The sequence below is a fragment of the Suncus etruscus genome, chromosome 10 (assembly GCF_024139225.1).
Source record: "Suncus etruscus isolate mSunEtr1 chromosome 10, mSunEtr1.pri.cur, whole genome shotgun sequence".
In the NCBI taxonomy this organism is placed as follows: domain Eukaryota; kingdom Metazoa; phylum Chordata; class Mammalia; order Eulipotyphla; family Soricidae; genus Suncus; species Suncus etruscus.
The window spans coordinates 15,810,030-15,829,702 of record NC_064857.1 but is presented as its reverse complement, the minus strand read 5'-3'; the positions used below and the strand labels follow the sequence as shown (position 1 = coordinate 15,829,702).

The 19,673-nt window shown below is 39.0% G+C and overlaps 1 protein-coding gene across 1 annotated transcript in view; it reads right to left on the bottom strand.

Moving 5' to 3' along the window:
- Positions 1–16,350: 16,350 nt before the first annotated feature.
- Positions 16,351–19,673, bottom strand: part of LOC126020855 (myelin P2 protein-like) — an 8,977-nt gene continuing 5,654 nt past the window's right edge. The window contains exon 4 of the mRNA XM_049782426.1: positions 16,351–16,401. Coding sequence (XP_049638383.1) covers positions 16,351–16,401 — 51 coding nt within the window. The remainder of the gene's footprint in view (positions 16,402–19,673) is intronic.

Below are 19,673 nucleotides of genomic sequence, written 5' to 3'. Positions count from 1 at the left end.
GGGTTCGCTTCCCAGGGCTCTGAGGAGAGCTTCCAGAGTTCAGGAAAGACAGAGAAGGGTAGGACAGGGCTCCCTTCCGGTGCTCAGTTCCTCAGAAGAAGCACAGCCCGGTGGAGATTCTGCAGGTAGAGCAGTCAGCACTCTGCCTGGAAACCCCCACCTGCAGCCATTTCTCACTCACTCACTGGCTCGCTGGGTAGCTCCCGAATGTAGTTTCTTTGGGGTTCGCTTCCCAGGGCTCTGAGGAGAGCTTCCAGAGTTCAGGAAAGACAGAGAAGGGTAGGACAGGGCTCCCTTCCGGTGCTCAGTTCCTCAGAAGTGAAAACAATTTTTAAAGAAAGCTTCATACTCTAAGAGTGCCAAATTAGGAGGGAATCAGTGGGGATATGAAATGATGGGGTGATATAACATAGAGATAGTAAAGAGGGGTCTTGGGCACTTTGTGGCAGTGAAGCAATTAATTGTATGTAAGAGAAAAATCTAAATAAAAACAAGTGACCCAAATATAAGTTAAAAAATAATTTTGTAAAGGGTGGATTAGGGAAAGGAAGGAGGAAAGTGAGATGTTTTGAGGAACCCTGACACTGTTGGTGGGCACGAAGTTGGAACATTATATGCCCAAAAGTCTATCTTTAATAGTATTGTATATATCAAGTACCAAAAGATAAATTGGAAAGAAAAAAAAAAGCTTCGCATAATGATTGCATCACCTTTTTTTTCCGCAAGAAAACTTGCATAAAATTGGTGACAAACCCTGGAATGCATATATCTTGTTGAAGTATGTTATTGTGTTTGAAGGCAAATACAAAGAAATGGAATAACTGCATCATATGACAGCTCAGTTTTACTTTCTTGAGATATAACTATATGATCCTCCATAGAAGTTGAACCAGAAAACATTCTCAACGAGATAAAGAACAAAGAGGGTTACTTTTTTGGGGAGGCCTTGAGTCACAGCCAGCAGCGTTCAGGCGTTACTCCAAGCTCTGTGACCAGAAATAAGCTCTAATACATCTGTGGTGCATAAATAGAGTAAAAGATAAGGGAGTAAAATTAAGCAAATGATGGCAATCTTTTGTCTCTGAGTAGAAATTGAGAATGCCAAGAAAGTAGAGAGTGGAATGTGGGGGTCAGAGAATGTGATAATTCAGAAATCACATAAAAATATTTATCCAGGGTATCTGCACAGTGATGCAACAGAGATGAAATAACCATGTGCATCAACTTCAAAACTATAAATCAATGATATTATAAGCATATGATTAAAAGTATGATAATTATATTTTTAAAATTGAATTTGCTAGGGAGGTGAGGTGAAGATGAAAGAAAGCTTTGGATATTAGAAGGAATATTGACAGAAATAGTGGATGTGAAGTTGGAACATTTTATGCCTTCAACTCCATTATTAACAGCATGGGAATTCATGAACCATAGGACCACACTTTCGATATGGGGTCATTGGGCTGATATCACTAAGGCTTTTTTTTTTCGAGCAAGCATATTTATCTTCTTCTAGGAGGCCCTGCAGTTGAGTATATGCCCTAAAAATTTGTAGTATCATAGCTTTGAATTTTTGAATAACTTCATTTGCTTGATGCTGTCATCCATAAAGAAACATCCCAATTCAACTGGTCATATAATGGCAAGAGCTTACTAAACCCTCTGCCATTGTGTTAATGACATCATTGGTGATACAGTAATTTTCACAAATGAGCTTGCTGTTGTGCCTTTTTTTTCTTTCTTCCATTTTATATTTTTTCTTTCTATTTTTAGTAACTTTGCTTTCACTTACCTGGAAACATGTATTATAATCAACTATGTCAACTATACTTCCTTTTTTTTTCTTTTTTTTAAATTTTTTATTTTGAATTATGAGAACAAAAGATGCAAAGAAAGAGGTCAAGGTAAAGTTACAGTGGAAGGACAATCAGCCATAACATAATTCTCAGAAGAAGTCTCCTTGCTGATATCTTAACTTTGAACTTTCAGCCAAAGAATGTTAAGATAAATAAAACAGAATCCATGTACAATTACTTTGTCCCTCAAGTCCCCAGATTGTAGCACATTATAATATTTCTTAACAGCACACAAAGCAATCTAAAGCTATAAAAATTACGTAACTCCTTAAACATTAGAGGCATAGTATTTTTTATATTTCCATGTACATGCATATTAGCTTAAGTTAACCTCAAATTTTAAGTGGGTGCATTTAACCTCAAATTTTAAGTGGGTGCATTTTAAGGATTAGAGTCAAAGGAGCACAGTAAAAATGGTGTTAGAGTGGCAATTGTTGTTTGCATAGGCCCACCAAAATATGAGAGGCATGGAAAGGAATAACCTTGGCCTAAATACAAAGAGATCCTACCCCTGAAGTTTCCTGGCATAAGACCAACTCTAGGCTTCAGGCAAGTTATCGTCCGATCCAAGATATTGTCCGTAGTGCCAACACACTTTTCACACAGTCTCTGTTGTTGGTATCATGTTTCTGTATTAAAGATTCTGGAATCTGCATATCCTAAATTGAAGTCATGATGTGGAGTGTCTTCTCGTTTTACCTCACCATGAAAGGGCAATGCAGGAAGCCCTGTCCTGTAAGCACGTCGTTGTTAAGTCTTCTCATTGTTAAGGGAAGTCTATTTTCAGCAGGACGATATCTGAGCAGTGGTAGGGTCTTCTGTGGTAGAGGATTGCTTCCAGGTGATGTTATAGACAAACCTCACAATTAAGGGGCAATACAGCAAGCCCTGTCCAGTAAGCAGGTCATTGTTTTTGTTAAGTCTTCTTAGTGTTAAGGGAAGTCTTTTTTGAGTAGATCGATGTCAGAGCAGCTGTAGGGTTTTCCCTGGTAGAGGAATGCCTCCAGGTGATGATATATACAACCTTGGATGTTTTGTAGATGTCTTCTCTAGATCAGGGGTGAATGGAGAATGCCCATTCTTCTGAGGCCTGTACCAGGTCTTTATGTCAATGTTCAGGGTGTAAGGTCTCATTGCACTACAAGATTTGTGTGTTCCCATCTCTATTAGATAAGAACTTATTAGTATGTATAGTATTTTCCCATTTTAGTGTGCCTAAGCAAACAAGAAATAAAGCTATCTGGTGCTATCAGATTTATGGGGGCGTAAGAACATTTCCAACAATACCCTGACTTGGTTCAAACATAAGCATTAAACTGAGGGATTCTTTCACACCAAATTTTATATTGAGCAGTTCACAAAGAGAAGATAAAAACCATGGGGGATGATCATCACTGTATAAGAAAATATTCAGCAAAAGTTATAGCCGTCAAAGGAAACACCCATAAAATGTTGAAGAGACGTAAGTGTCCTTTTTATATAGTTTTTTAAAATAGTTGGGTGGGTGTTAACTCCAGGGCACCACTTTGATCTGTGACTTAGGACTCTACAGTACTTAAGTTAGAAAGGGTAAATGAGGAGTAATGATGATAGGAGTTAAGGAAGTTAAAGAGAAATATGATCTTATGAAGGGGTATGCAAAAGGGCAGAGTACAAAATGGACATTCTGCATATATAAAAACATCTATCCTAGGTGCCACCCTAGGTTCAGTGCAAAGACCAAGATCACCAACCACAGAAGATGGACTAAAATGACACTGAGGTAACAGAACCTCTAGAACCACAAAGAGTGACTTCATCATAAGTCCCACCTCAGGATCTGTGCAGATACTGAGACCTCTAAACACAGAGAAGTCTTACACACACACACACACACACACACACACACACACACACACACACACACACACACACACAAAAACACCACCGGGAAAGTAAAGGATCCTGATCCTGAGCGGAGTCTAGAGTTGATCCCATGACAGTATGCTCCAAGGACGGAGAAACCTCATATCTCTTAGGTCAAGTGAATTCCTTTTCGAATGACCCCAATATTTACTGTGCCAGGGCAGGAGGGAAAAAACAAATACAAAAAGCACAAAACCTTGGTTATTTTTTATATAAATATATATTACCTTCATTTATTATTGTTATTATTATTTTTGATTTACCTATCTAATTTGGTCGATTTTTCTGTTTGGGTGCGATTATTGAAAGTGTTGTCCCCAATTATATTTACTTTTTTTTCTCTCTTCCTTTTTTCTTTTTCGTTATGTGCTATGCCATGTTTCTCAATTCAAGACCATGGCATGATTTTTGTTTGTCTGTTTTTGTTTTTGTTTTTGTTGGTTTGTTTGTTTTGTCTGTTCTTTGAGGTGCTTATCGATACAGCTGGAGCCCTCACTGGATATTTGATACTTCTTTTGGTACTAGTGGAGTGTTTCACCTTCTTTTTCTCCATCTCCCAAATTGATGATGAGAGCCTTTAGAGGGACTCCGCCCATTTTCGGGGTATTAGACTCTTACCCCAGTTTATCACTTTTCTCTTTTTCAAACAAAACCACGCAACTTGAACTAGCTAGTCCTGCCTCCAGTTAGAGGGGGAAATAAGGGAGGCATCAAGACCAAACAGGTGCAGGACTACTAAGTAGTGGGTTGGATACAGAGGGGACCACATATTCTAGCCGCCCTGGGGTGAGGGAAAAGGAAATGGGAGGTAGGACAGAAACGGAGGTGTAGGGAGGACAATTTGGCGATGGGAATCCCCCCTGATTTTATGTAAATGTGTACCTAAAATATTATTGTCAACAATATGTAAGCCACTATGATCAAAATAAAAATTATATTAAAAAATATAAAAACATAATTCAATGATAGTGAGTATTATTAATGTTTCTTGTGCGCGTGGGGCAATAGCCCCCATGCGATTTTGAAAATATAGACTGGACAGAGATTACCAGTGACTTCAAGAAGCTGGGAGGCCAGAAGTTCAGGGCGCCACCCAGACCCTCCCTAAGGAGCTGAATGGATAATGGGGGAAAGCCTAGGGTACCTTCGAGCTCCACCAAGGGGCCCAACTTACCGGCTTGCCCAGGCATGTGGCCTGGGGAAACCCTGGAGATCTGGAGCAAAAGCTCCACCAAGGGGCCCAACTTACCGGCTTGCCCAGGCATGTGGCCCGGGGAAACCCTGGAGATCTGGAGCAAGGTGGTAGAGGGGTGCTGGGGTTACCCAAGTCTCACACCCCCACTAGGTCTGGTTAGGAAAGCCTCTGGCATGGCGGGAGCCTGCCAAACCTCCTCCTGCTAGACTCACGGCTCCCAGGAAGGAGAGATCCTTCAAGAAGCTGGGAGGCCAGAAGTTCAGGGCCCCACCCAGACCCTCCCTAAGGAGCTGAATGGATAATGGCGGAAAGCCTAGGGTACCTTCCAGCTCCACCAAGGGGCCCAACTCACCGGCTTGCCCAGGCATGTGGCCTGGGGAAGCCCTGGAGATCTGGAGCAAGGTGGTAGAGGGGTGCTGGGGTTACCCAAGTCCCGCACTCCCACTAGTTAGGAAGGCCTCCAGCATGGCGGGAGCCTGCCAAACCCCCTCCTGCTAGACTCCCGGCTCCCAGGAAGGAGATCAACTATACTTTCTTTAAATAAAATAATATCACACTTATTAGTGCTCAGGGCGTATGGTGTTTATCAAATGTAGGATTTTAGTCTCTACTTATTTATATATGTGGCATATGTATTTTTTATTTTTGGTGGTGGGGGTGATGGTGAAAGGAACACACCCAATGATGCTCAGCTGATTCCTTCTGGCTCTGCACTCATGAATTACTCCTGGTGGTACTTGGAAAACTATACTGGATTCTGGGAATTGAAATTGCATCCAGATTGGCTGTGTGCAAGGCAGGTGTTTTACCTGCTATGTTATTTTTTCAGTCCTGTGTTCTTAAGTTAATTGAATTCTCTCGATCTCTCTTTCAGAGCAGTACAAAGGAATAATTATAACACCCATTTCAAAGATTTGAGGATGAATGAAAGAGTAGATAGAACATGTTTAGTAAAAGCCCTAGTACATTATAAATGTTAAACACGCATCATTTTTCTCAATTGAAATTACCTTTCTGTTACATTTGATGCAACTAAGAAGCATTGTTATTTCTATATCTATGTTTGTCCTTCCTTCATAGCCACTACATAATGCATCCACTTTTCCTGGTATCTCACGTTGAACTAAATTAGTTTATGGCAAAGAATTCTCAACTGCGAGATGAATGGAATTTAAAGGGTGACAGAGTACCCAGTGTTAAGACTTTTTGGGACATCATTAACTGGGTCAAAATGTTAAATACACTATTTGTTATGCTAGAAGTGACTGGGACTATATTGCAGGAGCCAAGGGAACCAGGAAAGGAGAATAAGAGATTTTGGCTGGTCCTCAATTCAGTTCTCTCTCATTAATAGGCAGAAGGAGAAAATGAGCTGCTTGTGTTCTGAGAGGCCTCCAATTTGTGCAGAGAAAGTTTCTCTGAGAAAGTGCTGTTATGTCTGGTATTTTTAAGAAGCTCTTTGGTCTGATTCTAAAACCTGATATAGTTTGGTAAATATAAACCATCTGTGCACATAATTTATCTAAATCTTTATAACTGTGTGGATATTAATCTTACAGTTGGGAGTGTTTAGGTTAGATAACTGGTAAGAATAAATTACCACATTAAATTAAAAAGTGTATATCATGAAGATTATCAGTACCAAGCACTTTATAATGTATCTTGCTTCTAAAGAAAAAATCATTTAGTAATTTTAGTATCAATTAAAATTAATTCAAAGTACCATGAAGAGTTTTCTTATTCCTCCCTTTTTTCATAATTAGTTCTGGCCTCATTTTCAGTAGAACGAAGTGACTGCCTTTTTGTTTAGTTTTTACATTTAAAGCAATTAGAGATCTAACTTGGAAGAAATAAAATAGCTGCAGAAAATCTCAGTAATATAGTAGAATATTGGGGAAAATGTGTGATTTATGGCATCAGCAGGAAAGTTGCATAAAGTTATAGTAGCAGATTGTAGACTAGCATTATTTACTACTAATTAACACCCCGTTTTTCTCAGCATTATTCTTCTTAGTCTTTTTTAGTCAATTCATCATTTTCCTTCACTCATATAAATACAACTGCATAACATGTTCGTGTAACTTATTTTTCATCTTCTTTAACTCATCCTTTTTTCACTTAGATAATTAGAAATAGGATTAAAGAGGCACAGTGAATAGGGTGCTTTCAGTTCATGACACCAAAAATGATTCCCCAAACCCTACCAGGAGTAATACCTGAGCACAGAAGCAAGATTCAACACTACGAGGTATGTTCCTCAAGTGAATAAAAAAATAAAAATATATGATCATTACTTATAACCATAACCTCAAAAGTTTAAGTGGTTTGTTTCTCTTAAGAATTAGAGTCAGAGGAGCACAGTAAAAACGGTGTTAGAGTGGCAATTATTGTTTGCATAGGCCCACCAAAATATGAGGGACATGGAATGGAAAAGCTTTGGCTAAAATACAAGGAGACCCTATCCCTGAAGTTTCCTGACATAAGACCAACTCTAGGCTCCAGGCAAACTAGTTTGTCCAATTCAGGTCATTGTCTGTAATGCCAATACACTTTTATTTTTCACACAGTCTCTGTTGTTGGTATCATGTTTCTGTATTAAAGATCCTGGAATTTGCATATCCTATATTGCAGTCAGGATGGTGCAGAGTCCTCTCGTTTCACCTCACAATTAAAGGGCAATGCAGAGAATCCTGTCCTGTAAGCAGGTTGTTGTTGTCAAGTCTTCTTAGTGTTAAGGGAAGTCTCTTTTGAGCAGGTCGATGTCAGAGCCGTGGTAGTGTCTTCCTGGTAGAGGATTGCTTTCAGGTGTTATAAAAAACCTTGGATGTTTTGTAGATACCTTCCCTGATTCAGGGGTGAATGGAGGATGCCCATTCTTATGATCATGTTACTTAAATAAAAATATATTAAAAAAAAAGAAAAAGCTAAAAAGAAGAGACAAGAAATTTGACCATTGTTTAAAAGGTATGTGTCTAAATACAATGAAAAAGAATAAGAGATTAACAAAGGATACAGAGGACAATATCTAGAGTTCATGTTGAAAACAATGAAAAATGGGGCCAGAGCAGTGGCACAAGTGGTAGGGTGTCTGCCTTGCATGTGCTAACCTAGGACGGACCTTGGTTTGATCCCCTGGTTTCCCATAGGGTCCCCCAAGCCAGGAGTGATTTCTGAGCACATAGCCAGGAGTAACCCCTGAGCATCACCAGGTGTGGCCCAAAAATAAACCAAAAATTCATAAAAATTTTACAAAATATCTGTGGCCTAAACTCATCAATCAAAAGACACAAAAATGATCAGATGAATCAGGAAACAAATTCTTACATTCTGCTGTCTGTCTGAAGCAACTTAAACTCCAATGGTAACATAGGATCAAAATAAAAGATTAAAAATATTAATAGAAGTAAGTGGCAGGGCCAGAGTGGTAGCAGAGAGGTAGGGCATTTGTCTTGCATGTGGCCAACCCTAGACAGACTCTAGTTCGATTCCCACCATCCCATATGGTCCCTGGAGTCAGCCAGGAGTGATTTCTGAGCACAGAGAAAAGTAACTTCTGAGTGCTGCCAGATGTGACCAAAAATAGAAAGAAGAAAGAAAGAAAGAAAGAAAGAAAGAAAGAAAGAAAGAAAGAAAGAAAGAAAGAAAGAAAGAAAGAAAGAAAGAAAGAAAGAAAGAAAGAAAGAAAGAAAGAAAGAAAGAAGAAAGAAGAAGAAGAAGGAAGGAAGGAAGGAAGGAAGGAAGAAGGAAGGAAGGAAGGAAGGAAGGAAGGAAGGAAGGAAGGAAGGAAGGAAGGAAGGAAGGAAGGAAGGAGGAAGGAAGGAAGGAAGGAAGGAAGGAAGAGAAGAGAAGAGAAGAGAAGAGAAGAGAAGAGAAGAGAAGAGAAGAGAAGAGAAGAGAAGAGAAGAGAAGAGAAGAGAAGAGAAGAGAAGAGAAGAGAAGAGAAGAGAAGAGAAGAGAAGAGAAGAGAAGAGAAGAGAAGAGAAGAGAAGAGAAGAGAAGAGAAGAGAAGAGAAGAGAAGAGAAGAGAAGAGAAGAGAAGAGAAGTGAAGTGAAGTGAAGTAAGTGGCAGCATTAAAAAGTTAAGAGAAGGGCTGGAAAGATGTCTAGTGGGTACTTGCCCAGTGTACAATATGGTCCCTCAAGCACACCAGGAGTAATTCCTGAATAGTAGTGCAAGCCTTCTACTCCAATCTGGGGAGATTGGGAAACACATGTCTGGAAGAAACACCAACACGGGAAATAATCAACACAGGTTAAGGATATAAAATAGGTTCTGGAAATTCCACCACAAGCTATCTGCCAGTGGGCAATAGGGCACCAATAAGCAGACAGGCAAGCTATGGGTGCAAACTGGAAGAAATCTCTCTTACCCGAGGTCTTTATTGGAAAGAGTAGAACCACCCCCATGGATGGATAATAGGTAGAGGTAAGAAGCAAGTCCAGAGATTCTACACACCCAGTGGGACAAGGACATGCAAAGAAGAAATATACTGAAAAAGTTGAAAACCGGTTACTCCCACATCTTCCCCTTATTTATTTCATAAAAAATTGCAAAAATATCAGAGGAGACAAAATGAATCAGAAGTCTATCATGCCTACCTGGATTGACCCCTGAGCACAGAGCCAGGAATATGGCCTAAGTATAAACAGGTATGGCCTAAAACAAACAAACAAGTAAGAAAGAGCATCATACTCATACAAATTATATTTCAAATTAATGTAATAAGAGACAGGCATTAATATTGAATAATGAATTACAGATCAATACATCAATAGGTCTTAATACTCATTAACATATATTTACCAAATGAAAGTGCATTAAAATGAATAATCTATAAAGAGGTCAGAAGAAAAACATCAACAGAAGCACAGTAGCTATAAATGCTCTCACAATTAGACAAGTCAACTAAAAAGAAGCAATAAAAAAAACAACTATATTCGATGAAAAGTCAGAAAAGCTGGGCTTAATAGAAGTCTTCACTTTTTAAGAAGTCTTCATTCACAAAGGACACATGCTGTAATTCAAGTGACAATACAGCCATGAATAGCAAAATCATAATAAATACCATTTTAAATCACAATGAAATAATAGCAGAAACCAACCATAAGAACAAAACTAGAAGAAAAAAAACCTTAAGCATTTGGAGACTAAAGAATAAATAATTGAAAAACTAGTGAATCAATGGATTAATAAAGAAGGGTGGTTTTTATTCTAAAAAAATAAAGAGAATAAAAACACACACTCTCAGAAAAGTTTTGTTACAAAACAGCAAAAAACAGTTCCAAGAGGGGCCAGAGAGATAGAGCAGTGGTAGGGCATTTACCTTGCATGCAGCTGACCCAGGACGGACCTCGGTTCAATCCCTAGCTTCCCATATGGTCCCCTGACCCAGGAGTGATTTCTGAGCACATAGCCAGGATAACCCCTGAAGGTCACCGGATATGTTCCCCCCCCCCAAAAAAAAAAAAACCCAGTACCAAGAAGAAAATTTCTAACAATGCAAGATTATAGCAGGGAATTAGAAAAGGCTCAGGTAAATCATATATCTCCCCACATAAGAATAAATAAAACCCAAAGTCAATGGATTTTATAAATTACTTTTGGATAAAACTGTTCATTTGAGATGGAAGAAGTTGGACCACATAAGTTGATGCTCAGGGCTTATTCCTATCTCTATTTTTTCGGTAACTCCTGGTGGTACTGAAGGATTGAACTGAGGTCATCAGCATGATGTGCTGGGGATTGAATCTGGGTCATCTACATGCAAAATATGTTATCACCTCCTGCAATATCTCTTGGGTTTCTGAGCTGTTTATTTTTAATCATTTAAAAAGTTCTGAACTTTGAGTAGTTTCTCCCTCACTCTAGGGACATTACCCTCCCCCTCTTATCTTAGCAGTTCACTTTCTAATTTTTTTATATAAACAGTATGCAGCAATGAGAAGTACAAAGGGAACACATTTCTCTTTGTTTTCCCCCTGGAAATTAATATCTCTTCATTTGGTCAGATTTAAAACTCTTTATGAATGTTATAAGCAAAATACATAAACATTTTTTTTATTTTGATGTAATAGTAAAACAGACTAATGTACAAATGATAAGTTTGTAGCATGAAGAAAATCCAAAAGATACCAGATAAATTAACATCTTTATACACTTTCCTTGGATAGATTTTAAGTTATTTAACTCCCAATAAAGACTACTCTCTTGGTTTCTAGTGGTATTTACTTTACACACTTTTTAATTTTCTGCTAGTGGCATTTTATATACATATATTCTTTTTTTTATTTTGGGCCACACCTGGTGATGCTCAGCGGTTACACCTGGCTATGTGCTCAGAAATCGCTCCTGCTTTGGGGGACCATATGGATGCTAAGGGGATCGAACCATGGTCTGTCCTAGGTTAGCGCATGCAAGGCAAATGCCTTACCACTTGTGCTATTGCTCAGACCCCTAAAATATAATTTTTATACATTGCTTTATATGGACATTTGGGCAGTTTCTAATCTTCAATTAATACCAGTTGAGCTTTCATGGACATTCTAGTATGTTTATTTGGTGAATAATTATATACATTGAGTTTATATCAAGAAATAAAATTACGAGGTTATGTAGTTTCAGTTTTGTTAGATAACTTGTTTTCCAAGTGCTTATCCAAGTTTTTTTATTTTTTTAATAATTTGAGTGGTACAAAAATCTTTGCTCTTGAATAAAGTACTTCCTTTTTTCCTTCTTGTCTTAAAATGCTTTTGTTTTGAGCAACAAGACTCTCTTCCAAGTCTTCAGCAGTAAAGAATGCAGAATTTAAAATAAAAGGTAAAGAAGTTAGGGAAATGATCTAAAATAAAAATTACCTGGAGGGGCTGGCACAGTGGCACAAGCAGTAGGGCATTTGCTTTGCAAGTGGCTAACCTTAGATGGACCACAGTTTAATCCCCCAGCATCCTATCTGGTTCCCCAAAACCAGGAGGGATTTCTGAGCACATAGCCAGGAGTAACCCCTGAGCATCACCAGGTGTGGCCCCAAAAAAGCAATAATAAAAAATAAAAAAAAAACCTTGCCTGGAGCTATCATACAAAAACTAGGTCCCTGAGTCTTCTCATCTTCTCTACACTTATCATCTAAGTGTTTTTATTTATTTAAAGATTATTCCAAGGTAAAAATTAGTTGATTTTAGTGATATTAGTTGATTTTCAGTGATTTAGCAGAATAAACAAAAAGAAAGTTCCTTGCTAAAATACAACCAGAAATCCACAATGTCTCATAGAATAAATAATTTGGCTAGGAGACTCATGCACAAAAGGTGGGTGTAAGTGAAAGTGCAATAAAATTAAAGGTGAGGAGATCTCTTGTACACTCCAGCTACTGTTACTGCAGCAAACACCTGATTAGTTAGTCTATTGGGGTCTCAAACTCAATTTACCTGGGGGCCGCAGGAGGCAAAGTCGGGGTAATCCTTGAGTGCAAAGTCAGTAGTAAGCCTTGAACATTGGGGGTGTGTGACCCAAACAACTAACACAAAACAAAACAAAACAAAAGATTCCTCTAGGGCAGGGCCACAAAATGTACGGGCTGCGAGTTTGAGACCCCTGGAAGCCTTTAGAAAGAGCAGTACACCTTTCAACCACTATGTTGTTGGTAGAGGTAAAGCTCTGGGAAACACACAATTGGGTCTTGGTATTTTAGTCTATCAGCAGCTGGATAGGCGTCTGGGATGACAACAGAGATGGAAGAACAGTGTAGAGCTCTTCTACTGGACTATATCCCTTCACTCCTACTTCTACTGATCAATTCTTTGTTGTCTTTATCTCCTCTTCTTTATCCCCTCTCCATTGCAACACTGAAAACAAAAGACAATTCCAACACAAAAACACCATAGCACCACCTGGAGGAAAATAAAAGAAACTAACCTAGATGCATGAACAGAAAATTTCTTCAAATACCCACTGTACAAATAATATGGGAGAAGGAATTCTAAGATGAAATTATTCATAGAAACTAAGTCTCCAGTGGGAAAACCAAAGAATATAGAATCAGAAAAGGTAGCAGACAAGTTAGGAAATCTCAACTATACACAGAGAAGCAAGTTCATGATACACACACACACACACACACACACACACACACACACACACACACACACACACACACAAAAGAGCCTATATGAGTCTAGAGAGTACAGTGAGCAGAACTGTGGGATTCTGGATTTCCAAAAACCCAAAAACTCCATATGTATCTCCATATCTCCATATGTTCCCATGAGAACCTTCAGGCATGATCCCTGAGTGCAGAGCCAGAAGTAAGCCCTGAACACCCTGAGGTATTTGGGCTATTCCCAAAGAAAAGATCTATATAAACATAAAGAGCTTTTTTTTTTGTTTACCAAAAGTTTTAAAAGTATAAACAATTCCATATCAGGGAATTGGGAAATAGTAAAAAAAATTAGGGCATCTGCCTGGTAAAAGCCCAACCTGGGTTTGATTCTCAGGTCTACATTCCCTGAGCATCACAGGTTGTGACCTTTAAGGCTCCCACTATCCCTTGTTTGTCCCAGGTATTCCTAAAAACATAAGGTCTGAGCAATATCTCATCCTCGAGCTCTTGGTTGAATCTTAAACTAGGTTTTGAACTATTAGTGGAACTACTGGACCTCCTTAGCACTGCTTGGGAGAACTCCACCAAAATTAAAAAAAAAGAGAGAGAGAGAGATGAAGATTAAATTAGGCATAAAGAGCAAATAGAAAAATCTAACATGGAAAACATGAAAACTAAAGTTAATTTCAAGAAATAAATTTTGTTTGTTTGATTTTTGGGCCACACTCAATGCTGTTCTGGGGTTACACCTAGCTTTGTACTCAGAAATCGCCCCTGGATTGGGGAACCATATGGGACACCGAGGATAGAATCCAGATCTGTCCTGGGTCAGCCGCGTGCACAGTAAATGCCCTACTGCTGTGCTATCGTTCGAATCCCCCAAGGAATAAAAATTTTAAGAAATAAAATTTATTTAAGGTTAAATTACATTGATGACTCAAATGAGTAAGTAGGAAAAAAAGAGGTAAAATAATGAGTGAGATCTGAGAATATCACTGTATTATATGGGTAATAATAAAGTTACAGCACTATCAAAGAGTAAAGAGAGATTAATAAGCATAATTAATTCAAAAAGTATAGCTGTTAATTTCCCAAAACCAAATGGAAGAACTAAACATAAATGCTAGGAAACCAAGTGAACCTTTAAATGTTTGAATTCAAATACCTATACCAATATACCAATCCAAATACCTATACCAATCCTATACCAATACATACCAAAGACAAAAATCTTTAAAGGCTGCCAGAGAAAAAAAGAAAGGTTCATATTAAAGTACCTCAATTAGAATTTTATTAAGCTTTTAAGGCGAAGTTTTACTTGATATCAAACCTAAAACCATAAGGAATACATAGGAAAGAAACACACCATGACAATGACACTAAAAGTATCTTCAAGAAGGGAACACCCTGTCCAAGCAAGTGGAAGTAGAGATAAACAAATAGGCTTACCTTAAACTGAGAAGTATCTGCACTTCAAAGGAAAGAGTGACTAGGATATAAAAACTACCCATGGAATCTATTTACCCAATACCATCTAATGAGTGGTAAATATCTAAGATATATAAAGAATTGGAAGAACATTACCAGGAAAATAATCTAACCCCAATAAAAAAAATGGGAAGAAAAAATGAACGAACATTTCCTGAAAGAAAAATGCAAATGGCTAACAGACACATGAAAAAATGTTCCACATCACTAATCATCAGGGAAGATGCCAATCTAAACAACAATGAGGCATCATCTCACACCACAGAGAATGGCACACATCATCAAAAACAAACAAACAAAAACCAAGAACAACCAGTCCTGAAGTGGATGTGGGGGGAGAAAAGGACTCTCATTCACTTCTAGTGGAAATGTTGTCTAGTCCAGCCTTTTTGGAAAACAATATGGATATTCCTCAAAAATTGAGGAATTGGAAATTGAGCTTCCATATGATCCAGTAATATGACTCCTAGGGATATACCCTAGGAATACAACACACACACAAGCACACACACACACACACACACACACACACACACACACACACACACAATAAAGAGAGCATCTTCTACTGATCTGTCTTCCCAAGAATAGAGAGGACCATTTACTGCTCCAGAGCCTGATTCCTCTGTCTAATTAATCTGATCTTTTTCAGAAGTTGATAACTGCAAAACTAAACCATTCAATTGCCTGCACCCTCATTAAAAGCTAAGGTAGCATGAGAATTCACTTCTTTTTTACAGGTAAACTTTACAAGTCTTTGTCTGCCTAAAGAAGTGTACAGAAGATGGAACTTCTCATCCTCCCCTAAAGACTTCTAAGGTGGTGAAATCTCTAAGGAAAATGTAAACTGGAAGGTAAGCAGGAAAGCTGCCAGGGGAGAAAGGACAAGAGGGGCCATGAGAATTTGATTAGCTAAGGCCATTGACACCAATGTGACCTTGGAGACTGGCAGTGGATAGGTAGATCTGCTTCTATTTTCACTTTTAAGGGCACTGTGTTCCTCATATTTAAAATGATTTATTACTTTTGAGATTGGATGGGAGACCTTCAAGTCTCTGCCTGTAAGTGTGGGAAGATGTTTTTTGCTGACATCTCTGATCAAAATACCCTCCAGTTCTTACAGGTACTATAGGTGATTCAGTCAAAAATCCAGACAGCATGAAGGCCCTGCAGGAAAAGGAGCCACAACTTTAGCCCTGGTGACTGCATGTGAGTCCTCAGACACGTTTGGTCCCCAATAGAAAGAACTGTATGTGGTCATCCTCCCCACTCTTACTACAGTAAAAGTGGATAAAATCCAGACTTAGATACATGCATTCCCATGAATAAGTCACCAGAGGAAGAAAACTCTAAGGACCAGAAATGGACCACTCAACCAACTTTGGAGGATGGCCTAAAGCTAAGACTGAAATGGGTGGACTAAAATGAGTGGGGCAGTGAACAAGTTGGCACTGGTGGGACAGGGAATGCATGCCACCTCCAGTTTGGGTTATGGGCCCTGTTGGGAAGACAGTTGTCACCTATGGCTCTTCTGAATGTCCCAGTGTGGGAAACGAACAGTGTAAAAGGGACAATTTGAGCCTAGTACACCCAGTACAATCCTTGAGGAGAGCCAAGGAGTTGACTCATCAAATACTTGAGACCAAAAGCTCTCCCAAGAAGTGGATGCAGACTCGGAAAGACTCCATTTCTCTACAGAAACAAGTTGCCTCCCTAGCAGAGTTCACCCTCCAGGACAGGCTGGTTTAATCTACTCTTCCTGGAGGAAATTAGATTGTGTCTGTCCCTAGGGGAGCAGTGTTGCTTCTAATCAAACAGATGAGGGATCATTCTGGAGACTCTGCAGTGAGTCAAGGGCAGTCTGCAGGAGCAAGGAAAAGGAACGGAAAATTTCTGCCTCCTGGTATGAACAGTGGTTCACACAGTCCTCCTGGATGCAAGTAGGTCCTTGCATAATTAATCTTCTCATCTGCTTTATCCAGGCCCGCATAGGTACAGTTAAGATGCTTGTGTTAAAGTTCCAGTATGTGTCAATAGGTAGGGACAAGGGAAAGGACCTCAAGAAGAATTTGACTCTAGCCAAAAAGGAAGAGGGAAAGTGGAGCCTAGAGCAGAAGAGATTTTCATTTTGTCACCCAGTGTTAAGGGTTCCATTTCCTGCTTCTAGGCTATTTCCAATGGCAAACTGTCACAGATCCTTCACAGCTCTCTCAGGGCTCCCTCAAGGCCATTAGAAACCAATAAACATCACCTTAACACCTGGTCATAGCAGATATCTTGTGAGGGCCAAAGTAGCAGGAACTGTGGAAAGCATGGACAGTTCCAAGAATAACTGAATAAAGTAGCCTTTTGTGAAAAACCCTATATAAACTTGCTTGTAGGCCATGGAGAAGGCTGGTAGTCTTCTGTGAAAGGTAATTCTAGCTAGTTAGCTTGGGGCTTGTTTGTAGGCAGAATAAAGCTTTGCTTTATTTTATTTCAATTGTGTGGTCGCATTCTTTGACTCTGGACCCTAACAGAATACTATGCAGCCATTATGAAAAATAAACTCATGAAATTGACTTATATATGGATGGACAAAGAGAATATTATACGGAGTGAAATGAGTCAGAGAGAGCAGTATAAACAATAATCTCACTCATCTGTGGGATATAAGATATATGAAAGATAGTGTGGTGATAATATCTAGAGACAATCGAAATGAAGTTTAGGAGAACTGGTTCATAGTAGGAAGCTTGCCACAAAAAAGCAGAGAGTGCAGTTAGAGTAGAGAGGGTCTACTATGAAAGTGATATGAATGGCACCCCTTCATTAACAGTAGTGCAAACCACAGTGTCAAAGTAGAAGAGAGAGGGGTCAAAGAGTGAGCACAGCAGTAGGGCATTTGCCTTGCATGCAGCCAACCTGAGAAGGACCCCTGGTTTAATCCCTGGCATCCCATATGGTCCCCCAAGCCTGCCAGGAGTGATTTTTGAGTTCAGAGCCAGGAGTAACCCCTGAACACTGGTGGGTGTGGACCCCTCCAAAAAGAGAGAAAGAGAGAGAGGGAGAAAGAGAAAAAGAGAAGTAATATGGGGGAGAATGGGTGGGAGGGAAGAGAGCAATAGGAGGGTGAGAGGAAAAACTGTTGACATGGCGGTGGTGGAAAATGTACACTGGTTTTACATCGAATGACTGTAACTCAATCATGAAAAACTTTATCTGTGGAAAAGAATGGTAGTATAAATAACCTTGTAACCAAGGTGTTTAAATAAAATAAAATAAACAGAAACTTTATTAGTCTAGGAGAGAGTTAAAATGGCATACACATGCTACTAAATGAGAAAAAAAGTTGTACTATGAATGCCTTCAAAAATTATTATTCATGGGGCCGAAGCAGTGGCACTAGTGGTATGACTGCTTTGCCCACGCTAGCCTAGCTCGGACCATGATTCCATCCTCCAGCATCCCATATGGTGCCCCAAGTCAGGAGATATTTCTGAGTGTGTAGCCAGGAGTAACCCCTGAGCGTCACTGGGTGTGGCCCAAAAAACAAACAAAAATTATTATTCAAATGTTACAGAGAAAGCAAAATCTTTTCAGGCTAATACTAATAAAATTTACCTCTATTGTATAACCTATACTGATACTGTTAATGAGATATTAATATATATTGATAATTATATATACTAATAATGATAATTTCTTCATAAAAATCATAAAAACTTGAACAACCACAAGTAATATAAGACAATAACAAAAAAAAGGGGGGAGAAAGAAAAGAACAGAATCAGTAAAATAAACTATGATCATTAAATGCCAGCACACAAGAATAGTAACTTTGATATACAAAGAAATACATGGTGCAATTTCCATGGTAACCACAAAACAAAAATCTGGGGCAGATATACTTAGAAGAAAAAAAATATATAGGAAGCATTACTATGGAAACCATCTGTGTTAAAAAAAAAACATATAGTGGGGCCAGTGAGGTGGCGCTAGAGGTAAGGTAGTCTGCCTTGCAAGCTCTAGTCAAGGAAGAACCACAGTTCTATTCCCTGGGTCCCATATGGTCCCCCCAAGCCAGGGGCAATTTCTGAGCACTTAGCTAGGAGTAACCCCTAAGCATCAAATGGGTGTGGGCCCCCCAAAAAAACATATAGTAATATATGGAGAAAAACAACACAAAAATGTATATGTACATATTCATATATGTCAATTAAGCAGAAACTATTAATATGGATAGTGACTATGCTTTATTTATACTAAATGTTCATCTTAAATGTACACGTCTGAATTAACCTCTAAAGAGACACGATGGTTTCAAAGCAAAACATAAAATTTGGCTATAATATAGCCAATAGCCACAGAGTCTGTCGCATCTGCTATAAAGATACAAATATTATAGAGTAGAATGTTCAATCAGCCACGTAAGACCCATCCTTTTGCTGATTACAGAAAGCATATCTAAAATCTCAGGATAGGAAATGGAGTGATAGCACGCTTTAGGGTGTTTGCCTTGTACACAGTTGACTCTGGAAGGATGCGGGTTTGATCCCCGCATTCCATAGGATTCCCCAAGTCTGCAGGAGCAATTTCTGAGTGCAGAGCCAAGAGCAACCCTGAGTGCTGCCAGGTACCCCCCCCCCCCAAAAAACAATAAAGTAAAAATCTCAGGTTAGACACAGGTTCAGAGTAAAAGGATGAACAATTATACAAGCCACTAAAAAACAAACAAAATAAATCTGGGACAGCCATACTTGTATCAGACCAAATTGCATGTGTCCTCAAAAAAAAGTAATTAGAAATAAGGATGGACACTACTTATTGAATAGGGGAACAAAAGACCAAGAAACACTAACTTTCATAAATATATTAAACTCACCAAATGTATGTCAGAGAAGTTTGTAAGACTTTTTCTCACAAACCTAGAGAGCAATGGGTGAATAGAAATGTGATGGTAGTGTGAGATTTTAACACCCACCCCAAAATAAACAGGCATTCTTATTCTTAAAAAGTGCATATGAGGGGGCCGGAGAGATAGCATGGAGGTAAGGCATTTGCCTTTCATGCAGAAGGTCATCGGTTCGAATCCTGGCATCCCATATGGTCCCCCGTGCCTGCCAGGAGCAATTTCTGAGCATGGAGCCAGGA